Below are 19,028 nucleotides of genomic sequence, written 5' to 3' on the forward strand. Positions count from 1 at the left end.
CTTTTATTGTGGGGACATTTGTCTTTGTGGGGGGGGGGGGGGGGGGCATTTTGGCTGGTCCAAAAGACCCCATTAGACTCTTGTGCGTGTGTGATGGTGGACACTTCAAAGCCGAGCCCCATTGCTATATCATAAGTCACTGTCAAAGTGAACTGCATTAGAGTGAGGGGTCTTAAAAAGGGGGGGGGCACTGTGTGTGTGTGTGTGTGCGTGCTTTTGGGTGCCACGTTTAGCTCAACTTTAACCCTCGCACTCTTTTGATGTTGTCTTGAGAAGAGTAGGCTGACATGGGGGACCTCCACATCATCTCCGACAGGCTGTAATGGAGTGACACCCCCCCCCCCCCCACACACACACACACAGTCTTGACATCGTCTTGACCCTGGAATGTAGGGGAGGAATGCAAGGCGCTATCAGTCTCGGAAATCGGATTCTTACCATGATCAAACGTGTGTGTGTGTGTGTGTGTGTGTGTGTGTGTGTGTGTGTGTGTGTGTGTGTGTGTGTGTGTGTGTGTGTGTGTGTGTGTGTGTGTGAGAGTTGTCCTTCCTGCTCCTCTCATGACATCATCTCTCAGGCCTCCCTAATAACAATAGCACATCTCGCTTTTTTTTATTTTTATTTTTTTCATCGCAGTTCCCGATCCGTCTTTTGTTTTAAGAGGCGGAACGCGGCGATCAATCTTACTCGGTTCTCCTTCACGCGGCGGCGGCGGCCATTTTGACGTGCTGATGGCGATGGTTATGATTTATCAAAGCCGACCCGTGACGGCGAATACAAACGCGGGGTGATAAACGCAGATTGCAGGGGATGGGGATCGTGGGAGTTGTAAACGGGCGGCTAATGTATTCCAAACCGAATCTCGTTTTTGGGCGAGTTGTGTCTTTTCTTTCTCCCGCCTAGCGTATTCCCACAATTAGCGGCGTCCGGTCATGAAACATTCTCTAGAAACAAATTCGTACGCTCCTGTGATTTAAATTTGCAGAACAAGCCGTTGGTCGTCGTCTCTCTGACTTTTTCTTCTGGCGTGGCATTTTCCCGTCTATCTGCGCCCTTTTGAAACCACTTCAGGCTGCGGAGTCCCACGTTGTCACATGGGGCGGGCAAAACCGGTTCAGGGAGGATAAGAAACAGGAAGCAGAATTTTGGACAGATAAACACGTTTTGCGTGTGATAAATGAATGAATGAACGTAGCAAACCAAAAACTGGGAATGGACTCCCAAACGGGAGCATGACATGAACACCATTCATTCATTCATTCATCTTCCGTACCGCTTGATCCTCACTAGGGTCGCGGGGGGTGCTGGAGCCTATCCCAGCTGTCCCCGGGCAGTAGGCGGGGGACACCCTGAATCGGTTGCCAGCCAATCACAGGGCACACAGAGACGAACAACCATTCACACTCACACCTAGGGACAATTTAGAGTGTTCAATCAGCCTGCCACGCATGTTTTTGGAATGTGGGAGGAAACCGGAGCACCCGGAGAAAACCCACGCAGGCCCGGGGAGAACCTGAATCGGTTGCCAGCCAATCGCAGGGCACACAGAAACGAACAACCATTCACACTCACACTCACACCTAGGGACAATTTAGAGTGTTCAATCAGCCTGCCACGCATGTTTTTTGGAATGTGGGAGGAAACCAGACCACCCGGAGAAAACCCACGCAGGCCCGGGGAGAACCTGAATCGGTTGCCAGCCAATCGCAGGGCACACAGAAACGAACAACCATTCGCACTCACACCTAGGGACAATTTAGAGTGTCCAATCAGCCTGCCACGCATGTTTTTGGAATGTGGGAGGAAACCGGAGCACCCGGAGAAAACCCACGCAGGCCCGGGGAGAACATGCAAACTCCACACAGGGAGGCCGGAGCTGGAATCGAACCCGGTACCTCTGCACTGTGAAGCCCACGTGCTAACCACTGGACTACCGGGCCGCCCGACATGAACACCAACGGAAGCGAAAGCGGCACCCCGACAAAATCCCAAAAAGAAAACGGGGAGCTTTAATTCAAGCAAACACGAAAACGAGCACCACCTGAACAAAACATGAGTGGCGGAGAGGACTCGGGGACAAACGGAACTAGAACGACGAGGACAGGTGGACACAAAAACCCAACGCGATAAACAGTGCATGAAAAGGGACGCAGAGAAAACTGTTGTGGGAATCGCCGCTTTGGTTTTTGTTCACTTCAGACTCTCTGGAACAGAAGCTGCACTGTGCGGTTTCCTCTCGATATCACGGTTCATTGTTTGAGGCCCGCGACAGGATGTCAGCGATTTTGAAGCAATCAGTTTTATAGGGTTGAGTTTTATAAGCCTCCTCGCTGCCCATCTTCGAAACCCTCCTCTAAACTCACTTGTAATTCTTTGGCATTCGACTCAGCATGACTTAGTTTTGTTCTTGGTTTTACTGTTTGGTGCTTTCTAGCGCCTTTATTACCGATTCGTCTTACTGTTTATTGTGTATGTTAAATCGCTCCACGTACTTTGTATGCAGCGATGGCTGTTTCAAAGTGCTCGAGAAATACTGTTGACTTGACAGTTTGTGCATGTTCCTGCTCGTTGTGTGTTTAAGTAATTTCTGTTAGCCCATCTATGGCATTTCTCAGGAATTATTACTCTCGGGCTTGTGGCTTTTCCTTACACAAAGCGATATAGTTTGACTTTTAAAGATACAGTGTTGCGTTCTCGTTGGCTTTATGGTTCAGTTTTAGGGTCAACTTCAACCGAGAGTGACAAAACAGCTTGAAGCAAGCACACTTGACTTCTTGTTAGTAGAACAGAACGGCCGGTGAGCGTGAGAACGGCCGCCAAGGAATACTCGCAAAAGTGTGTGTTTTGGTAAATAGATCAGGCGTGTCCCAGTGGGCGCGGCCTGGTAGTCCAGTGGCTAGCACGTGGGCTTCACAGTGCAGAGGTACCGGGTTCGATTCCAGCTCCGGCCTCCCTGTGTGGAGTTTGCATGTTCTCCCCGGGTCTGCGTGGGTTTTCTCCGGGTGCTCCGGTTTCCTCCCACATTCCAAAAACATGCATGGCAGGCTGATTGAACACTCTAAATTGTCCCTAGGTGTGAGTGTGAGTGCAAATGGTTGTTCCTTTCTGTGTGCCCTGCGATTGGCTGGCAACCGATTCAGGGTGTCCCCCGCCTAATGCCCGAAGACAGCTGGGATGGGCTCCAGCACCCCCCGCGACCCTAGTGAGGATCAAGCGGCTCGGAAGATGAATGAATGAATGAATGAATGTCCCAGTGGGCATCTAATGTCAATTCGACATCACTATGACACCAAAATCCAATCGGCAACGTCAAATTGATCGCAACTTAATGTCACATGCCCACTGGGGTTCTTTTTTTATCGATTGCGTTGGTTTTCACCTTCTGTTTCTAGAACATAACCCCTTGTCAGAAACAGGGGTTTGCTTATTTATACCAATGCCGAGTCCTCTCTGCAGTTGAGTGAAGAAACACTTCCGGCGATTTTGACAAACACACACACACACACACACACACACACACACGGTGGGCCACATTTGTACATGCAGCTGCTCCCTATCAGCACCTCCATTTAGCCTGTAGCTCTTCCACTGTTTTGACTCTGGCACTTCCTCCTGGCCACTGTGTTTTGGGCCAGATCTGTCATCTTTGTTATGTTTCCTTTTCTCTTCCACCTGCGTTCGGCTCCAGCTGCCGCGTTTGCCGTTTCACGTTACACACAGGTAAGACACTCGCACTCGCTAAGCACGGAAGGCAGAACTCAATGTAAACCGTCATGCCTTTCTGCCTGTGTTTTGATGAAACGTGTGTGTGTGCGTGTGTGTGTGGCCAGTGCTGGCATGAGCGAGGACGTCTGGGTGAGATTTTAATTAAAGTTTGAGACAAAGAGGTCATAAGCCATACACCCCCTCCTCTCCTCCTCTGTGCACACCTTCTGCACACACACACAATGCACTGTTTTTTCTCTCCCCCCCCCTTGCCCCCCCTCCCCTCTCTCTCATTCCATCCCCTCAGCTTGATGACTTTTCCATGAAAGGCTTTTTCATTAATCCTACCTCAGGGAACCCAGCGCTCTTCAACCTCACACACACACACACACACACACACACACACACACACACACACACACACACACACAGACACATATAGACCTCCCTCTGCGGGTCACTTTGATGTATCAACACACTTGAAGACTAAACACAAAATTAGGTTCCAATTCGGTTTTTTTCCCTCCCTTTCCAGTGTCTCCTTGATTCCCCCCCCACCCCCCCTAAACGCGCAAAGGTACACCGAGCCATCAGCACGCACAGGCCATTAATTAGTGTGTGCAAATAAACAGTTGTGAGGGAAAAGGGAAGCGGCTGCAGTAAAAAGAAAAGTCTGATTTCCCTCCAGTGGTGCTTTTTACCTCTCATTTGAAGTGTGCGTTGTCAATTGAATGCGCTTTAGCTTCAAACCAGACGCCTAAAAATATGTATCCTGCTTTTGTGCGGCACAGTGTGTCACTTGATACACTGTAAAAAAAAATAAATGGAGCAACTCCCAATGTTGAATGCTTTTGAAATACCAGAAGTCCAAAACTGGGTACTCGTTGACAAATGGGAGCTACTGGGACTCGGCGGCAGTTTATGAACTATACATATTGCGTGTTATGAAGTCAACTTTCTATATAAACGGTAGACGGGCCCGTTCGGTCCCGAGTTGAATTTGTTCCATGAGCAACTCCAGCTGAAATACAGAGAGACAAAGGTGGCATCAGACGAGTGACGCTCGCTAAAGTGCAATCTGCCATTTGGCAAAACACCGTTTGGAATTTCATTTGATAACGTGTAACGAAAGCTGCAGGTAAACGTCAGGGGACGATTGATTGATTTGGATTTTGAGAGATGCTGTTGATCGCGGGCGGCTCACAGAGATGAACAACCATTCACGCTCACACTCACACCTAGGGACAATTTAGAGCGTCCAATCAGCCTGCCATGCATGTTTTTGGAATGTGGGAGGAAACCGGAGCACCCGGAGAAAACCCACGCGGGCCCGGGGAGAAAATGCAACATGAGGCCGGAGCTGGAATCAAACCCGGTACCTCTGCACTGTGAAGCCGACGTGCTAACCACTGGACTACCGGGCTGCCCTGATAAATATTAGTCCATCCATTTTTTTTTTGAATGATTATCCTCAGGAGGACCTGCTGGAGCCTCTCCCAGCTGTCTTCGGGCAGTAGGCGGGGGACACCCTGAATCGGTTGCCAGCCAATCACAGGGCACACAGAGACGAACAACCATCCACGCTCACACTCACACCTAGGGACAATTTTTAGAGTGTTCAATCAGCCTGCCATGCATATTTTTGGAATGTGGGAGGAACCCAGAGCACCCGGAGAAAACCCACGCAGGCCCGGGGAGAACATGCAAACTCCACACAGGGAGGCCGGAGCTGGAATCGAACCCGGTACCTCTGCACTGTGAAGCCAACGTGCTAACCACTGCACTACCAGGCCGCTATATTGAGATATTTGACAGTATTCTTTTTTTTTTTTTGTGGAGGGGGCTCGGGGGGCGTAGCTGTGGAAGAAACATAATCTTAAAGGTTGTATTGTGATGCCAAATCGTCTCCAAATCTCAATTCTCTGCATCCCCGATAACTAATGATCGATATCGCCCCCACCGTTTCCCTCCCCACGTTTGCCAACAAATGCCTTATTTGCGCGCGCGGTCCTGTGTGAAAACCTCAATGCGTCTCTGCGCCCGCGTTCGTGCGTGTGTGCGTGTGTGTGCGTGTGTGTGCGTGTGTGTGTGTGTGTGTGATATCTGATGTCAGCTGTCACATCCCAGTCGGTCTGGGCCCATAATAAGAGACAATAATAACAACTCATTAAAACCGAGGGCAGGAACTGTGGAGCTCATCGGCTCATCAAATTAACCTTTGAACACTTCATATACGATACACACATATTGCTTTGAGCACACACACACACACGCGCACACACACACACACACACACACACACACACACACACACACACACGTGATGGAGCTACCTGTTTTTGTCTCAGTTAGTGGCTACATAATCCGTCTGTTTTTGGCGCGCACACACACACTCGCAGCCAGTGGGTGTGTCAACAGGGGATTGGTCCTTTCTGCCGGGTAATTGATGAATTATATGCAATATGCAAATGAGGCGCCATTAATCTCCTGACTGACAGCTTCGTTTATGGGCCCTTAATGACGGCCGGATTAGATTCTAATTAAAATCTGCTGAAAGACACCCCACGCTAGCAAGCGGGCTGCCGCTCGTCTATCGCCCTCTCTCTTTCGTTCTTTTTAATCTCTCGGACACCCTCCTTCCGTGTATTCCGTCTCTCCCTCCGCCTTTCCTCCTCCTCTGCACACTTTCTTTCGCCTCGCCCTCCCGTCTTTTAATATCCTTCCTCGCGGGCATACGCGCGCCCACGGTTCTGACGATATTCAAGTGTGTTAGTACGAGAGGAGATGAGGCGCCGTGTGTTGTCATTAAGCCTGATGTGGCCCCCGTGTCATTCCCCCTGTCAGGACATTCACACCGTTTAGTCAGAGCCCAAGTGATGTCTGACAGCTTTTCACCGTCGCCGCACTCCCCCCCCCCCCCCCCCCCCAAGCCCGCAAATGGGATTGATTGAGCATGTCCGGCCCAATCGCGCAACCTTTTGACATCAAGTTAGAACTGCTAGCAAGATTCCAACACAGCCTCAGTTCACTCAAAGCTACCCCCCCCCCCCCTCGCTGATGCACACGAGTGGAGTTTTCAAAGCTGGCCGTTCGTAGTTCTTCAGAGTCGGAGCGACTTGCAAGAAGCCCACAAAGTCAAGCTGTCTTCTATCGCAAAGCGATGACACGCATGAACGTGCTTGAGCATGGTGGAGTGCGGGCAGGCCGGGCGGGCGGGGGGGGGGCAACTGTGTTCCCGCCCCGTTCACGACGATTGGCCCGGTGTGAGTCTGCTTGAAGTGAGAAGAAAATCTGGCAACAAATGGCCAAGTGAGACAACAAGGAGCAAGTGGGCGAGCGGGCGCATTTAATAAGGCACACAAATGAACGAGGAAGCTTAACGGTCATGAGGCGCTTTATTGATGCCATAGGGGGGGGGGACTCTTTGCTTTGCTCGTATCTACGAGGGTGAAATCACTGGCATTTCACTTGTTACCCCGCAACTCCGTCCTCGTTGAATTTTACAGACTCGGAAGGCCGGTTTTGTTCGGCACGGGGGGCCCCGCCCGTCTCAGAACTCAGCGCGACTCAAAAGAGAGCCAAAAAAGTACCAAAGTGAATAATAATAAGCCATGTTGTTGTGCTCCCGCAGTTCGAGGCCCGGCCGACCGCCCAAGAGGCTGCAGACGGTGACTGACGGCGGCGCTCACCACATGCTCTCCCACGGCGGTCTGATGCACGCCGGGATCATGCCTCCCGCAGGTGACCACCCAGCACTCACCGTACGCACGCTGTCTATTACCTGCACACGAGGAAAACATACGGCAACTGCAAAATGTCACACACACACACACGTTTGGAGACACACAATACAATACAATACAATACAATACATCCATTTTCCAAACCGCTTAATCCTCACTGGGGTCACGGGGGTGCTGGAGCCTATCCCAGCTGTCTTCGGGCAGTAGGCGGGGGACACCCTGAATCGGTTGCCAGCCAATCGCAGGGCACACAGAGACGAACAACCATTCGCACTCACACTCACACCGAGGGACAATTTAGAGTGTTCAATCAGCCTGCCATGCACGTTTTTGGAATGTGGGAGGAAAGCGGAGCACCCGGAGAAAACCCACGCAGGCCCGGGGAGAACATGCAAACTCCACACAGGGAGGCTGGAGCTGGAATCGAACCCGGTACCTCTGCACTGTGAAGCCGATGTGCTAACCACTGGACTACCGGGCCTCCCTCAATACAATACAATACAATACAATACAATACAATACAATACAATACATGCTGATTTGTATAGCGCTTTCACAACAGCGGCAGCTGTAACAAAGCGCTTTACAAAACAGTTAACATAAAGTAAAATAATAAACACAACACATAACATAAAACACGGGACAGTCGTGCAGTCCTAACCACTTTTCCGTCGCACGCTTTGTTGTTTGAAGCGGTTTGAGATGAAAGAGGAGAGAATCAAAGTGTCCTTTAACCAGTGGATCAGAGACGTCGTGCTCAAAATGTGCACACGTCGGCTACAAGCTAAGTTTCAAAGTCAACAAGAAGCTGTAGCATCCATTGACGAAAAAAGAGATTGGTTCACTTCTCCTGTCCCATGTGAATCCACTTCAATTCCAAGCGGCGACTCACGGTTCCAAATACGCATCGGCTACACTTGAGCATGTTCGTACATACTCTACCTCGTAATACGTTTTTTTTTTCCCCTTTATTAAAGGGATGGGCAAAATTGTGTTCTCAAGATCCACATTTGATAATTAAAACGATAACATGGGCAAGGTTATTGTATATTAGGTCAACGGAAGAAAAAAAATAGAATGCAAAATATTTCTTTCATGATTTGGCAGTTGTCAGTTTCTCAAATGGCAGCGCGTTGCAGTCGTGGTTTCAATATGTGCCCTGCAATTGCCCGGCAAGCTCTCAGGGTGTACAGCGCCTGCGCCCAAAGTGGGAACATGCCCCCCATTGAGGATGAAAAGGTTGGAGGTCACCTAAACGCAGAGCAGATTGAGGATGAGGTGACTTTTGTGTCTTTGTTGCAACGACACTTTGCGCCCGCGCAAGTGTTGGCAAGGAGGAGGGCGGAGTGGAACGAGGTGACTGATTAATAAGATTAACACGCACTGCTGCCACCTCAGATAAAGACCTGCAAACTTCTTCTTTTTTTTCTCTCTCCTCGTTGAACTATAAAGTTCACAAAAAGTTCTTTGTAATATTCAAACCTGCAAAACCTGCGAGCTATTAATGATCTCCTGAGCATCATTTGAGTTTTGAAACTAGGGCTATGAAAGCATTTTCTGTTACACAACCGCTGCAACGTTTGTCTTTTTTTTTCAGATGAATGATTTTTTTTTTTCACCCCCAAAATTTTAAAAGTGCAAAATAGCAAACTATGTTTCCTTCCCTGGAAACATTAGTGAGGTGCACAAATATATGGCGCATAAATATGGTGCACTTTGTTTAGGGGCTATATGTTAGCCACTTGTCGCTAACACAGAAAGCAGACGGCACATTCTACAATGTCAGCATGATTAGATATATATATTTTTAAGCTAATTTTGGGATGGCATTGACTTGAACTTTAACTGGGTTTCAACATCGATACAGGAAAACGGATCGAACCAATCGCCGGGCTACCGCAAGCTACCATGAACCATTTCAAAATAAAAGTGCAGTTTATATTTGGGAATATTTTATGATGAGCTTGGCCTGGCCCATTATGCGTAGCATTGCTACAGCTGGCTCGACTGTCTTCAAACCAAATTAACGGGTGCTTGAAGGCAGAAAAAAAATCCTTGAGCACTAAAAATCCTTTACTTTTGTAAGCGTTCCTGAAATAATCGCTCATTGTCATAATTACGCTGTCACTGTATTGTACGTGGGGGGAGGGGCCTGTTACCAGCGTACAGCTTTGGAGGCGCTAACGGCTAGCAGCGCCGACGGGAGCCTTTTTTTTCAAATTTTTTGCGCCGGCGAGAGCTGTCGGCTTTACTTTTGAAAGGCATGACTCAGCACACGCTGACAGCGTGACGCAGTTGCCGTTCCTCCTGCGCTCTTTTCGTCGGCAAAATCGCTCCCGTGTTTGTGATGTCACTTTGCGATTAAGTGGTGCGTTTGTGTGGCTCGTACATTTCAGTACTTGGCTTGGCATGCTTATTACAGCCCCCTCAACAGCAATAATCAACACAAGGATTTTTATTTTCTGTCCCTGCACACACTCCTGGTGCTCTCTTCAAAACGTACACACCTTCCAAACAGCGAAAAAGACTTTCAACCACCAAGATTGGCAAAAAAAGGGGGGGGGGGGGCACTTTTCAAGCATCCTTCTATAGTGTCTTGTGAGACTGCGTTATGGGAGCATTAAAATTATGCACTTATAAATGCAACAGGATGATCAGAGTGGAACCCCCCCCCCCACCAAAAAAAAAGATTTTTAATTGCTTTGGGGGGGGGGGTGCACATGTTATACCTGGGTACGAATCATACATGGGATTTTACGATTGCATTGGCCTCAAAATCCATATTGGTTGTGCCCGAGAAATTTTTTTTTAATTACTCCAAAGCCTACTAAAGGTCAGAGCACCTTGTTATTAAGCTTGTCTGTGAGTCCTTTTCGGTTTTTTTCGCCCCTTGTGCATGTGTGTGTGTCTAAAAACGAGAGGTAAAAAAGTAATTGTTGGCACCCGACCGATCTCAAAGTTGCCCTTGTCTTTGTGGTCTCTGCCGACTGATCTTTTTATTCTGCTCCTCAAAAGATTTTCTATTAGCCGCCGCTTTCGTTCATGTTGTTCAAAGGTGCTCCGCTGCGTGTGTGTGTTGTGTGATTTTTGCTCGAGAGCGTCCGTTTCTGGGGGTGGGGGGCGGGGGGAGCATTCTCTTACCCACCTCAAGGAGAGGCCGTGGCGGCAATGTCAGCGCTCCTGATTGGAGGCAGGCCCACATGAGAGAGAAGGAGAGAAAGTATGAGAGAGAACGTTCCGGTGAGGACATTTGAGCGTTAAAATAAAAAAAATAAAAAATAAAAGGGCGGTGGGAATCGTTTGATGTGATCCCCTCCTCGGTGTCGTCCCCCCCACACACACACACACACAAACCCAACATGGCGGCCAGGCGTCCCGCTGTGATGCTGACATTTTGAAAAGGTAAAAGTGAGGCGAGGAAAAAGGGCAGCGGAGAAGATGAGAAGAAGAAAAGGGGACAATTTGTTGTGGTTGTCCACGTTTTTTGCTCGGACAGACAGACAGAATCCCGTCCGTCGTTTGTGTGAAGAGCAGAAGGCGAAGGAGGAGAGAAGAAAAAAAAAAGAAAAAAAAGAACAAAAACAGAGCAGTTGAACTTGGCGCTAATGTTTCGATGTAGCCAAGATCAGGAAATTAAGACTTAAGGCCTTGTTTGTATTTCCCCTCGCTGGTGTTTGCACAGTTGTCCAGTTTTAATAATTCGCCGTGTTTGTCCGCATTAGCGCAAGACATATTTAATTGTATGAATTTGAAAGGTTGCCCTCCGCGGGTCAGAGTCGTCGCAGAGGTTCTCGGAAGAAATGAGCCTCGCTATTCTCCTCATTCTTGAAAGGCAAAATGAGCACAAATGTAATAAGAAAAATCATTCATTCATTCATTCATTCATCTTCCGTACCGCTTGATCCTCACTAGGGTCGCGGGGGGTGCTGGAGCCCATCCCAGCCGTCTCCGGGCAGTAGGCGGGGGACACCCTGAATCGGTTGCCAGCCAATCGCAGGGCACACGGAGACGAACACCCATTCGCGCTCACACTCACACCCAGGGACAATTTAGAGCGTCCAATCGGCATGCCATGCATATTTTTGGAATGTGGGAGGAAACCGGAGCACCCGGAGAAAACCCACGCAGGCCCAACGAGAACATGCAAACTCCACACAGGGAGGCCGGAGCTGGAATCGAACCCGGTACCTCTGCACTGTGAAGCCCACGTGCTAACCACTGGACTACCGGGCCGCCCTAAGAAAAATAAAATAAAATAAAATAAATACTGGACGGCAAACATGTTGACCCGAGTGCTCCGTGCGGGGGAGATGAACGTCTCTCTCGATTCACCTGCCACACTAAATGAGCGGTGCACCGGAGCGGCTGGAATGAATGTCTTCCAGTGACAACCTTCCGTAGAGCTTAATCTTCCACCGGGGCCATTGATCCAACTGCTATCGATCGCCTTTCCCTTCGTTCTGTCTCTTACCCCCCCCCTTAAGGAGGGTTATGTTTAGTTACATCACCGTGGCTCTCACTGCACGCGTGCTATGCGACTTCCTCTCCACCGTTTTTGCTATACAATGGATAGAAAAAAGTCGGGCCAATTATGTTGCCCCCCCCCCCAAGAAAAATGATTATAGGCAGGAGTTTTGCCAATTAAGCGTCAATATCAATTTTTCAATCAATCTGTTCTCGCAGATCTGTCCGCCCTGGCCAAGAAGATCAAACTGGAGATGGGCGGTTACCACGGCAACCAACAGCATGGCTGCCACAACGGAGAGAACGGCGACCACAGTCCCGGATTGAGTCGGTGTCATTTCTTTTTCTACACACATACACACACACACACACACACACACACTCACGCATGTATGCACACATCAACGTTGTTAATTGCCGCACAATTGTTACATCTATGCACTGTCAGTGCGAATCACGCAGCTGATTGGTCTCCGGATGTGACGTCGTCCGTGTTGCGAGCTATAACCCGGTTTGCTAGATGAAGTGAGAAAAATGTCAACGTTCTGCGATTTTTCCATCATGCGCGTCCTCGTGAGGATGGTGGGTGAGACGCAGCCTATCCCGGAATGTTTTGGACACACCCTGGATTGGTCGCCAGCCAATGGCAGGGCAAATGAGGACAAACAACAAAAATCTTCAAACTTCACTAAGCGTTATCGGACACTTCATGTAAATGTGGACCGAATCAAAGAACTGAGCGGGCCGCAGGTGGCCACGCGTGTCGTGCTTTGCTCACCCCCTGCCCCTGCGATGGATAGAGCGCCAGATCGAGAGATGACCAAGATGAGAGGCCGGAGACCAATCAATAGTTCATTCATTCATCTCCCGAGCCGCTTGATCCTCACAAGGGTCGCGGGGGGTGCTGGAGCCTATCCCAGCTGTCTTCGGGCAGTAGGCGGGGGACACCCTGAATCAGTTGCCAGCCAATCGCAGGGCACACAGAGACGAACACCCATTCGCGCTCACACTCACACCCAGGGACAATTTAGAGCGTCCAATCAGCCTGCCATGCATATTTTTTTGGAATGTGGGTGGAAACCGGAGCACCCGGAGAAAACCCACGCAGGCCCGGGGAGGACATGCAAACTCCACACAGGGAATCGAACCCGGTACCTCTGCACTGTGAAGCCGACGTGCTAACCACTGGACTACCGGGCCGCCCTCCAATCAATAGTCTTCTCTCTAATTCACTACCTTGAATGCAAACGACAAACGGGGAGGGAGGGGGGGGGGCAATCGATGGCTCAACACACACACACACACACAAGCCTGATGCTCCAACCCCCTTACGCCACCCCCCCCCCCCCCCCCCCCGCCGTTATCGACAGGTTAAAGCGACATCGGTGTGTTTAGACAGATGACAGGGCTTATACAGAGGCCTGTGTGGAATACACTTATCAATCTGGCGCGTGCGCACACACTCACACACACACACACACACACACACACACACACATGCGTAATTATGCATCTCTTTATATGTCGGCTACCATTACTATTATTAGTTTCTATTGTACGCGTTTGCCGCGGTCCTCGCGGCCGCTCGTAACCTTTGTTTACCAGCGGCGATAGCATCTGTGTGGAGTTAGGCGGCATGGTTACCAGCGGCCATTTACGAACCCGTAAAGCTTTAATCACTCTTAAAGCCGGAGTCAAGTGGAAACACACGTACGCACACACACGAGCATACGACACGGGCTTTTTTTTTCTTTTTTTTTTTTTCTTAAGCGCCACCCACTGCCTTATGGGAAGTGCAGGGCCCCTACTAGGGCTTGGAAGCAGCACAAAGGCGGAACTCGCACGCAAAGGCTGAGCGCAACACCTTTCCGAGCGTGAGCCATTTGCGCGTTTAACAAGATCTTCTGGGAAATTTACAGCCGCGCTTTGTTTACAGTAATGGCTTGTTTGGATAAACAGAAGAGAGCCACTTTGACCTTTGATGTTTTTTAATGAAACATAAGAGAGAGCGATGGGAGGGCCAAAAGAGAACAAGGAGGGTGGGGTGGGGGGGCGGGGCTGGGGGGGGGGGCGAAGGAAATGATAGCAGGAGGTGGTGGCAGAGGAGAAGTCAAACGCACGCAGTGGCTGCCGCTTGATTGTGGCAGCAGCTGTTTGTTTACGTCCACTCGCGTTTTTTCTTCTTTTGTTCGGAAGCATCCAGCGGGCCCAAAACAAGAAAACATGTCCGCTCCAGGGCCTGACCAATTATCAGCCTATATAAGCTAGCTAAATATGCATCGCTTGGTTTTATTTCTTTATTTCTCTCTATCGGAATGGGCCTAAAAAAAAATTCGTATCAGTGCGACCAATCCCGCTTATTTTGCCGTTTGTCTTTCCGTTCTGCGATACTTCCTCCATTCCTTCCTTCTTCCGTTTTCCTTTCTAGCCTTGCAGCCTCCATTTCCTTCCCTACTTTCTTCCCTTCTGTCAGAATCCGAATCGGATTTATTAGCCGTGCGTGCAAGAAACGACAAAGGAGTTTACTTCCTAGTTACTTCCTTCCCTTCTGTCCTCTTACCTTTTCCTGTCTAATTTCCTTCCTTTGTTTTCCATTCAGGGCGGCCCGGTAGTCCAGTGGTTAGCACGTCGGCTTCACAGTGCAGAGGTACCGGGTTCGATTCCAGCTCCGGCCTCCCTGTGTGGAGTTTGCATGTTCTCCCCGGGCCTGCGTGGGTTTTCTCCGGGTGCTCCGGTTTCCTCCCACATTCCAAAAAACATGCGTGGCAGGCTGATTGAACACTCTAAATTGTCCCTAGGTGTGATTGTGAGCGTGGATGGTTGTTCGTCTCTGTGTGCCCTGCGATTGGCTGGCAACCGATTCAGGGTGTCCCCCGCCTACTGCCCGAAGACGGCTGGGATAGGCTCCAGCACCCCCCGCGACCCTAGTGAGGATCAAGCGGCTCGGGAGATGAATGAATGAATGAATGAATGTTTTCCATTCATACTCACCCCTTTAATTTCTTCTCTCCATCCTTGGATTTTCCTTTCTGTCCTTCCTTTTATCCTCTATTCCATCCTCTATTTACTTTCCTTCCTTCATATCTTTCCTTGCTTCCTTCATATCTTTCCTCCATCCTTTTTTTCCATCCAATATTTACCGCCAATCGTACCGTCAGTCCCCATTTCCATCCCTTTCCTCCTTTCTCTCTTCCCCTCTCTGCCCTCTTTCATCTCTTTCCTTCACTGTCCTTCCTTCATCCACCCCCCCTCCCCAACTCCCTTTCATCTTATTTATGACAATTGTGCAAAAAGGCGACCAACATTGTGTTGTTTTGGGTGGGGGGACTGGGGGGGGGTTGTCCTCCCCTCCTTTGTGTGCATAATTACCCATCATGCATTGCTGGCCCGGCACCAGCACTGTCATCAGCTTCTTTTGTTCCACTTCCTCGCCGTGTGTGTCTTTTGTTTTTTGCTTGTGCCTTTATTACATGATAAATATTTATGTCAAACCTCTACCCCCCCCCGCCCCTCCCCAAATGGGATTGTTTGTGTCCTGACCAGAGAGAGGGATGTCAACAAGCCACAGGGGTACCGTTGAGGGGAAGGGATTTCCCTTTAAAGCGAGTCGTTTCTTGATTGGGGGGGGGGGGGGGGATACATTTCATCTGATGTTGGACTTCCTCCTTGGAAAAATACGGAAGGATCCCCTTATAAGGTATTCATTCATTCATTCATCTTCCAAGCCGCTTGATCCTCACCAGGGTCGCGGGGGGTGCTGGAGCCTATCCCAGCCGTCTTCGGGCAGTAGGCGGGGGACACCCTGAATCGGTTGCCAGCCAATCGCAGGGCACACAGAGACGAACAACCATCCACGCTCACACTCACACCTTGGGACAATTTAGAGTGTTTTGGAATGTGGGAGGAAACCGGAGCACCCGGAGAAAACCCACGCAGGCCCAGGGAGAACATGCGAACTCCACACAGGGAGGCCGGAGCTGGAATCGAACCCGGTACCTCTGCACTGTGAAGCCCACGTGCTAACCACTGGACTACCGGGCCGCCACCTTATAAGGTATGTCAAGCAAAAATCCAACCTCACTCATCTTCTTTTCTCCACCTCAAGTTCTGGACCAGCTGCCCTTTATGATGATGTCACATCCCCTGATCCCGGCCAGTCTGGCGCCGGCCTCCGTTTCCATGGCGATGGGCCAGATGAACCGCTTGAGCACGCTGGCCAGCATCGCCAACATGGCGCAGCTCCACCACGCCAATCCGGCCCCCCGGCCCCCGGCCTCCGTCATTAAGGTGAACGCCCATCCAAATAGATGCATCGACTTCCATGCCGCACTCCAAAAGGTTCTATATATCCATCCATCCATCCATCCATCTTCTACCGCTTATCCGGGGCCGGGTGGCGGGGGCAACAGCTTTAGCAGGGAAGCCCAGACTTCCCTCTCCCTAGCTACTTCGTCCAGCTCTCCCCGGGGGATCCCGAGTCGTTCCCAGGCAAGCTGGGTGACATCGTCTCTCCAGCGTGTCCTGGGTCTTCCTCGGGGTCTCCTCCCGGTGGGACATGCCCGGAACACCTCACCGGGGAGGCGTTCAGGAGGCATCCGAATCAGATGCCCAAGCCACCTCATCTGGCTCCTCTCGATGTGGAGGAGAAGCGGCTCGACTCGGAGCCCCTCCCGGATGACCGAGCTTCTCACCTTATCTCTAAGGGAGAGCCCGGACACCCTGCGGAGAAAACTCATTTCGGCCGCTTGTATGTTCTATATGTCCATGAACAAAATATGTATTGTTCTCCTGTTTATTGGGAGGACTTGCCCTCATCAAACTTTTCAAAGTAAGCCAAACAACGTCCGTTTTCTTGACACGATATGAAAATGATTGTGAGAACATCTCTCTTAGTTGCCAACCTCCTGCTCATTCTCCCTGTAATAACACATTATCAGTACTACATGTGACTAGACGGGATGATGTTATGTTTTAAGACCGCCCCCCCCCAAAAAAAAAAAACGTTTCCTCCTGATTGCAAGGAGGAAGATTTTGTTTTTGAAGGGCTCCCCGTTTCCAAGACTAACAGCAACGATCCCAATTGTTCTGGGAAAAACATTCGGGGCGTTTTCCATCTTTTGCATTCGCCGGCCTCTTCATTAGGTACCCCACCCCCCTCCCGCCTCCTCCCATGTTGTGGGTTGTCTTGCCAAATGAGAATGGATTCCGAATGGGCTCAAATTGTGTCAGTTTTCGTGACGAAGCGTTCTGTCGTTTGCCAACAGGAGCGCATGCACGACGACAGCCCCTCCCCTTCCCCCTCGCTGGAGGAAGCCCCGATGTCGTCCAATCACAGCAGCGTGTCCAGTTCTCCCTCTCGCACAGAACCAACCGCAGAAAACCCGCGTACGTACCCCCCGAACATCAAGCGTACGTAACGAGCGACAAATGACGCTATTAACCCGTTACACCTTTTGACTTCAGACCAGCTCCCCGATGGCGTCACTTTAAGTCACTGCGTGTTGGCACAGACGGGGGTCAGAGAGTCCGACTCGATGGAATACGGCAAGGAAAGCAAAAGGGGGCGCGCTGACAAAGGTAAACTGGTGTCATTTCGGACATATTCTGTACACAAAAGTCGGAATTCAACTGTCTGGAAAAGCGGGTCAGGGTTCAGGTTCAGAGGGTCAGGGTTAAAGGGAAGGGGTCTGGGTCTGGTTACCAAGGTTTGGGGTCCGGGTACAAGTAGTGTGCGGGGGTTCTGCAACTCACTTTTTGTGTGTGGGTGACCGTCACTGGTTTTTTTGCGATTCAAAATTTGAATTATAGATGCGCCGCGTCGCAGTCTCGCACAGACACCTTTGCTCTATAACGGGACTGAAAAGCAAAGTGTGGAGAGTCTCTGTTGCTCAAATGCACAAGACGAGACAACTTTAGGACACAAACAACTTCCGCTTTGGGTCTTGTTTTGGGGTTTTTTTTTTTGTTTGTTTTTTAACAAGATGTTCTTGTCACGGCGATTAATCATTTGCAGATTCTTAATCAGTAATGATTATTCCGCGGGCAAATCAATAGGCAGGGAAGAGAGCTGCCAATAGGATGTTTGGATACTTTGAATAATCCATGCAAACGCCACGTCCTTTGCAGGCTTCTCAAACGCAGCTGCTATTTAAGGAACCGACTCTTTCATTCATTCATTCATTCATTCATTCATTCATTCATTCATTCATTCATCTTCCGAGCCGCTTGATCCTCACTAGGGTCGCGGGGGGTGCTGGAGCCTATCCCAGCTGTCTCCGGGCAGTAGGCGGGGGACACCCTGAATCGGTCGCCAGCCAATCGCAGGGCACACAGAGACGAACAACCATTCGCACTCACACTCACACCTAGGGACAATTTAGAGTGTTCAATCAGCCCGCCATGCATATTTTTGGAATGTGGGAGGAAACCGGAGCACCCGGAGAAAACCCACGCAGGCCCGGGGAGAACCTGAATCGGTTGCCAGCCAATCGCAGGGCACACAGAGACGAACAACCATTCGCACTCACACTCACACCTAGGGACAATTTAGTGTGTACAATCAGCCTGCCATTCATGTTTTTGGAATGTGGGAGGAAACCGGAGCACCCGGAGAAAACCCACGCAGGCCCGGGGAGAACCTGAATCGGTTGCCAGCCAATCGCAGGGCACACAGAGACGAACAACCATTCGCACTCACACTCACACCTAGGGACAATTTAGTGTGTTCAATCAGCCTGCCATTCATGTTTTTGGAATGTGGGAGGAAACCGGAGCACCCGGAGAAAACCCACGCAGGCCCGGGGAGAACCTCAATCGGTTGCCATCCAATCGCAGGGCACACAGAAACGAACAACCATTCGCACTCACACTCACACCTCGGGACAATTTAGAGTGTTCAATCAGCCTGCCACGCATGTTTTTGGAATGTGGGAGGAAACCGGAGCACCCGGAGAAAACCCACGCAGGCCCGGGGAGAACATGCAAACTCCACACAGGGAGGCCGGAGCTGGAATCGAACCCGGTACCTCTGCACTGTGAAGCCCACGTGCTAGCCACTGGACTACTGGGCCGCCCCCGACTCTTTCATTCATTTTTTATTTTTTATTTTCTTCCTTC

General features: G+C 50.2%; 2 protein-coding genes across 4 annotated transcripts in view; both read left to right on the top strand.

Moving 5' to 3' along the window:
- Positions 1–19,028, top strand: part of ubac2 (UBA domain containing 2) — a 63,472-nt gene that overhangs the window by 27,472 nt on the left and 16,972 nt on the right. The gene's annotated exons all lie outside the window — the stretch shown is intronic.
- dachc (dachshund c) overlaps positions 1–19,028 on the top strand; it is a 37,379-nt gene that overhangs the window by 7,763 nt on the left and 10,588 nt on the right. For 2 of the 3 annotated variants that reach the window (XM_052079746.1, XM_052079747.1), the window contains exons 2-6: positions 7,337–7,446; positions 12,132–12,239; positions 16,018–16,199; positions 17,177–17,297; positions 17,376–17,489. In XM_052079746.1, coding sequence (XP_051935706.1) covers positions 7,337–7,446; positions 12,132–12,239; positions 16,018–16,199; positions 17,177–17,297; positions 17,376–17,489 — 635 coding nt within the window. The remainder of the gene's footprint in view (positions 1–7,336; positions 7,447–12,131; positions 12,240–16,017; positions 16,200–17,176; positions 17,298–17,375; positions 17,490–19,028) is intronic. The other variant, XM_052079748.1, reaches the window with a different exon arrangement.

This window comes from Hippocampus zosterae, chromosome 11 (genome assembly GCF_025434085.1).
Source record: "Hippocampus zosterae strain Florida chromosome 11, ASM2543408v3, whole genome shotgun sequence".
Lineage (NCBI taxonomy): Eukaryota > Metazoa > Chordata > Actinopteri > Syngnathiformes > Syngnathidae > Hippocampus > Hippocampus zosterae.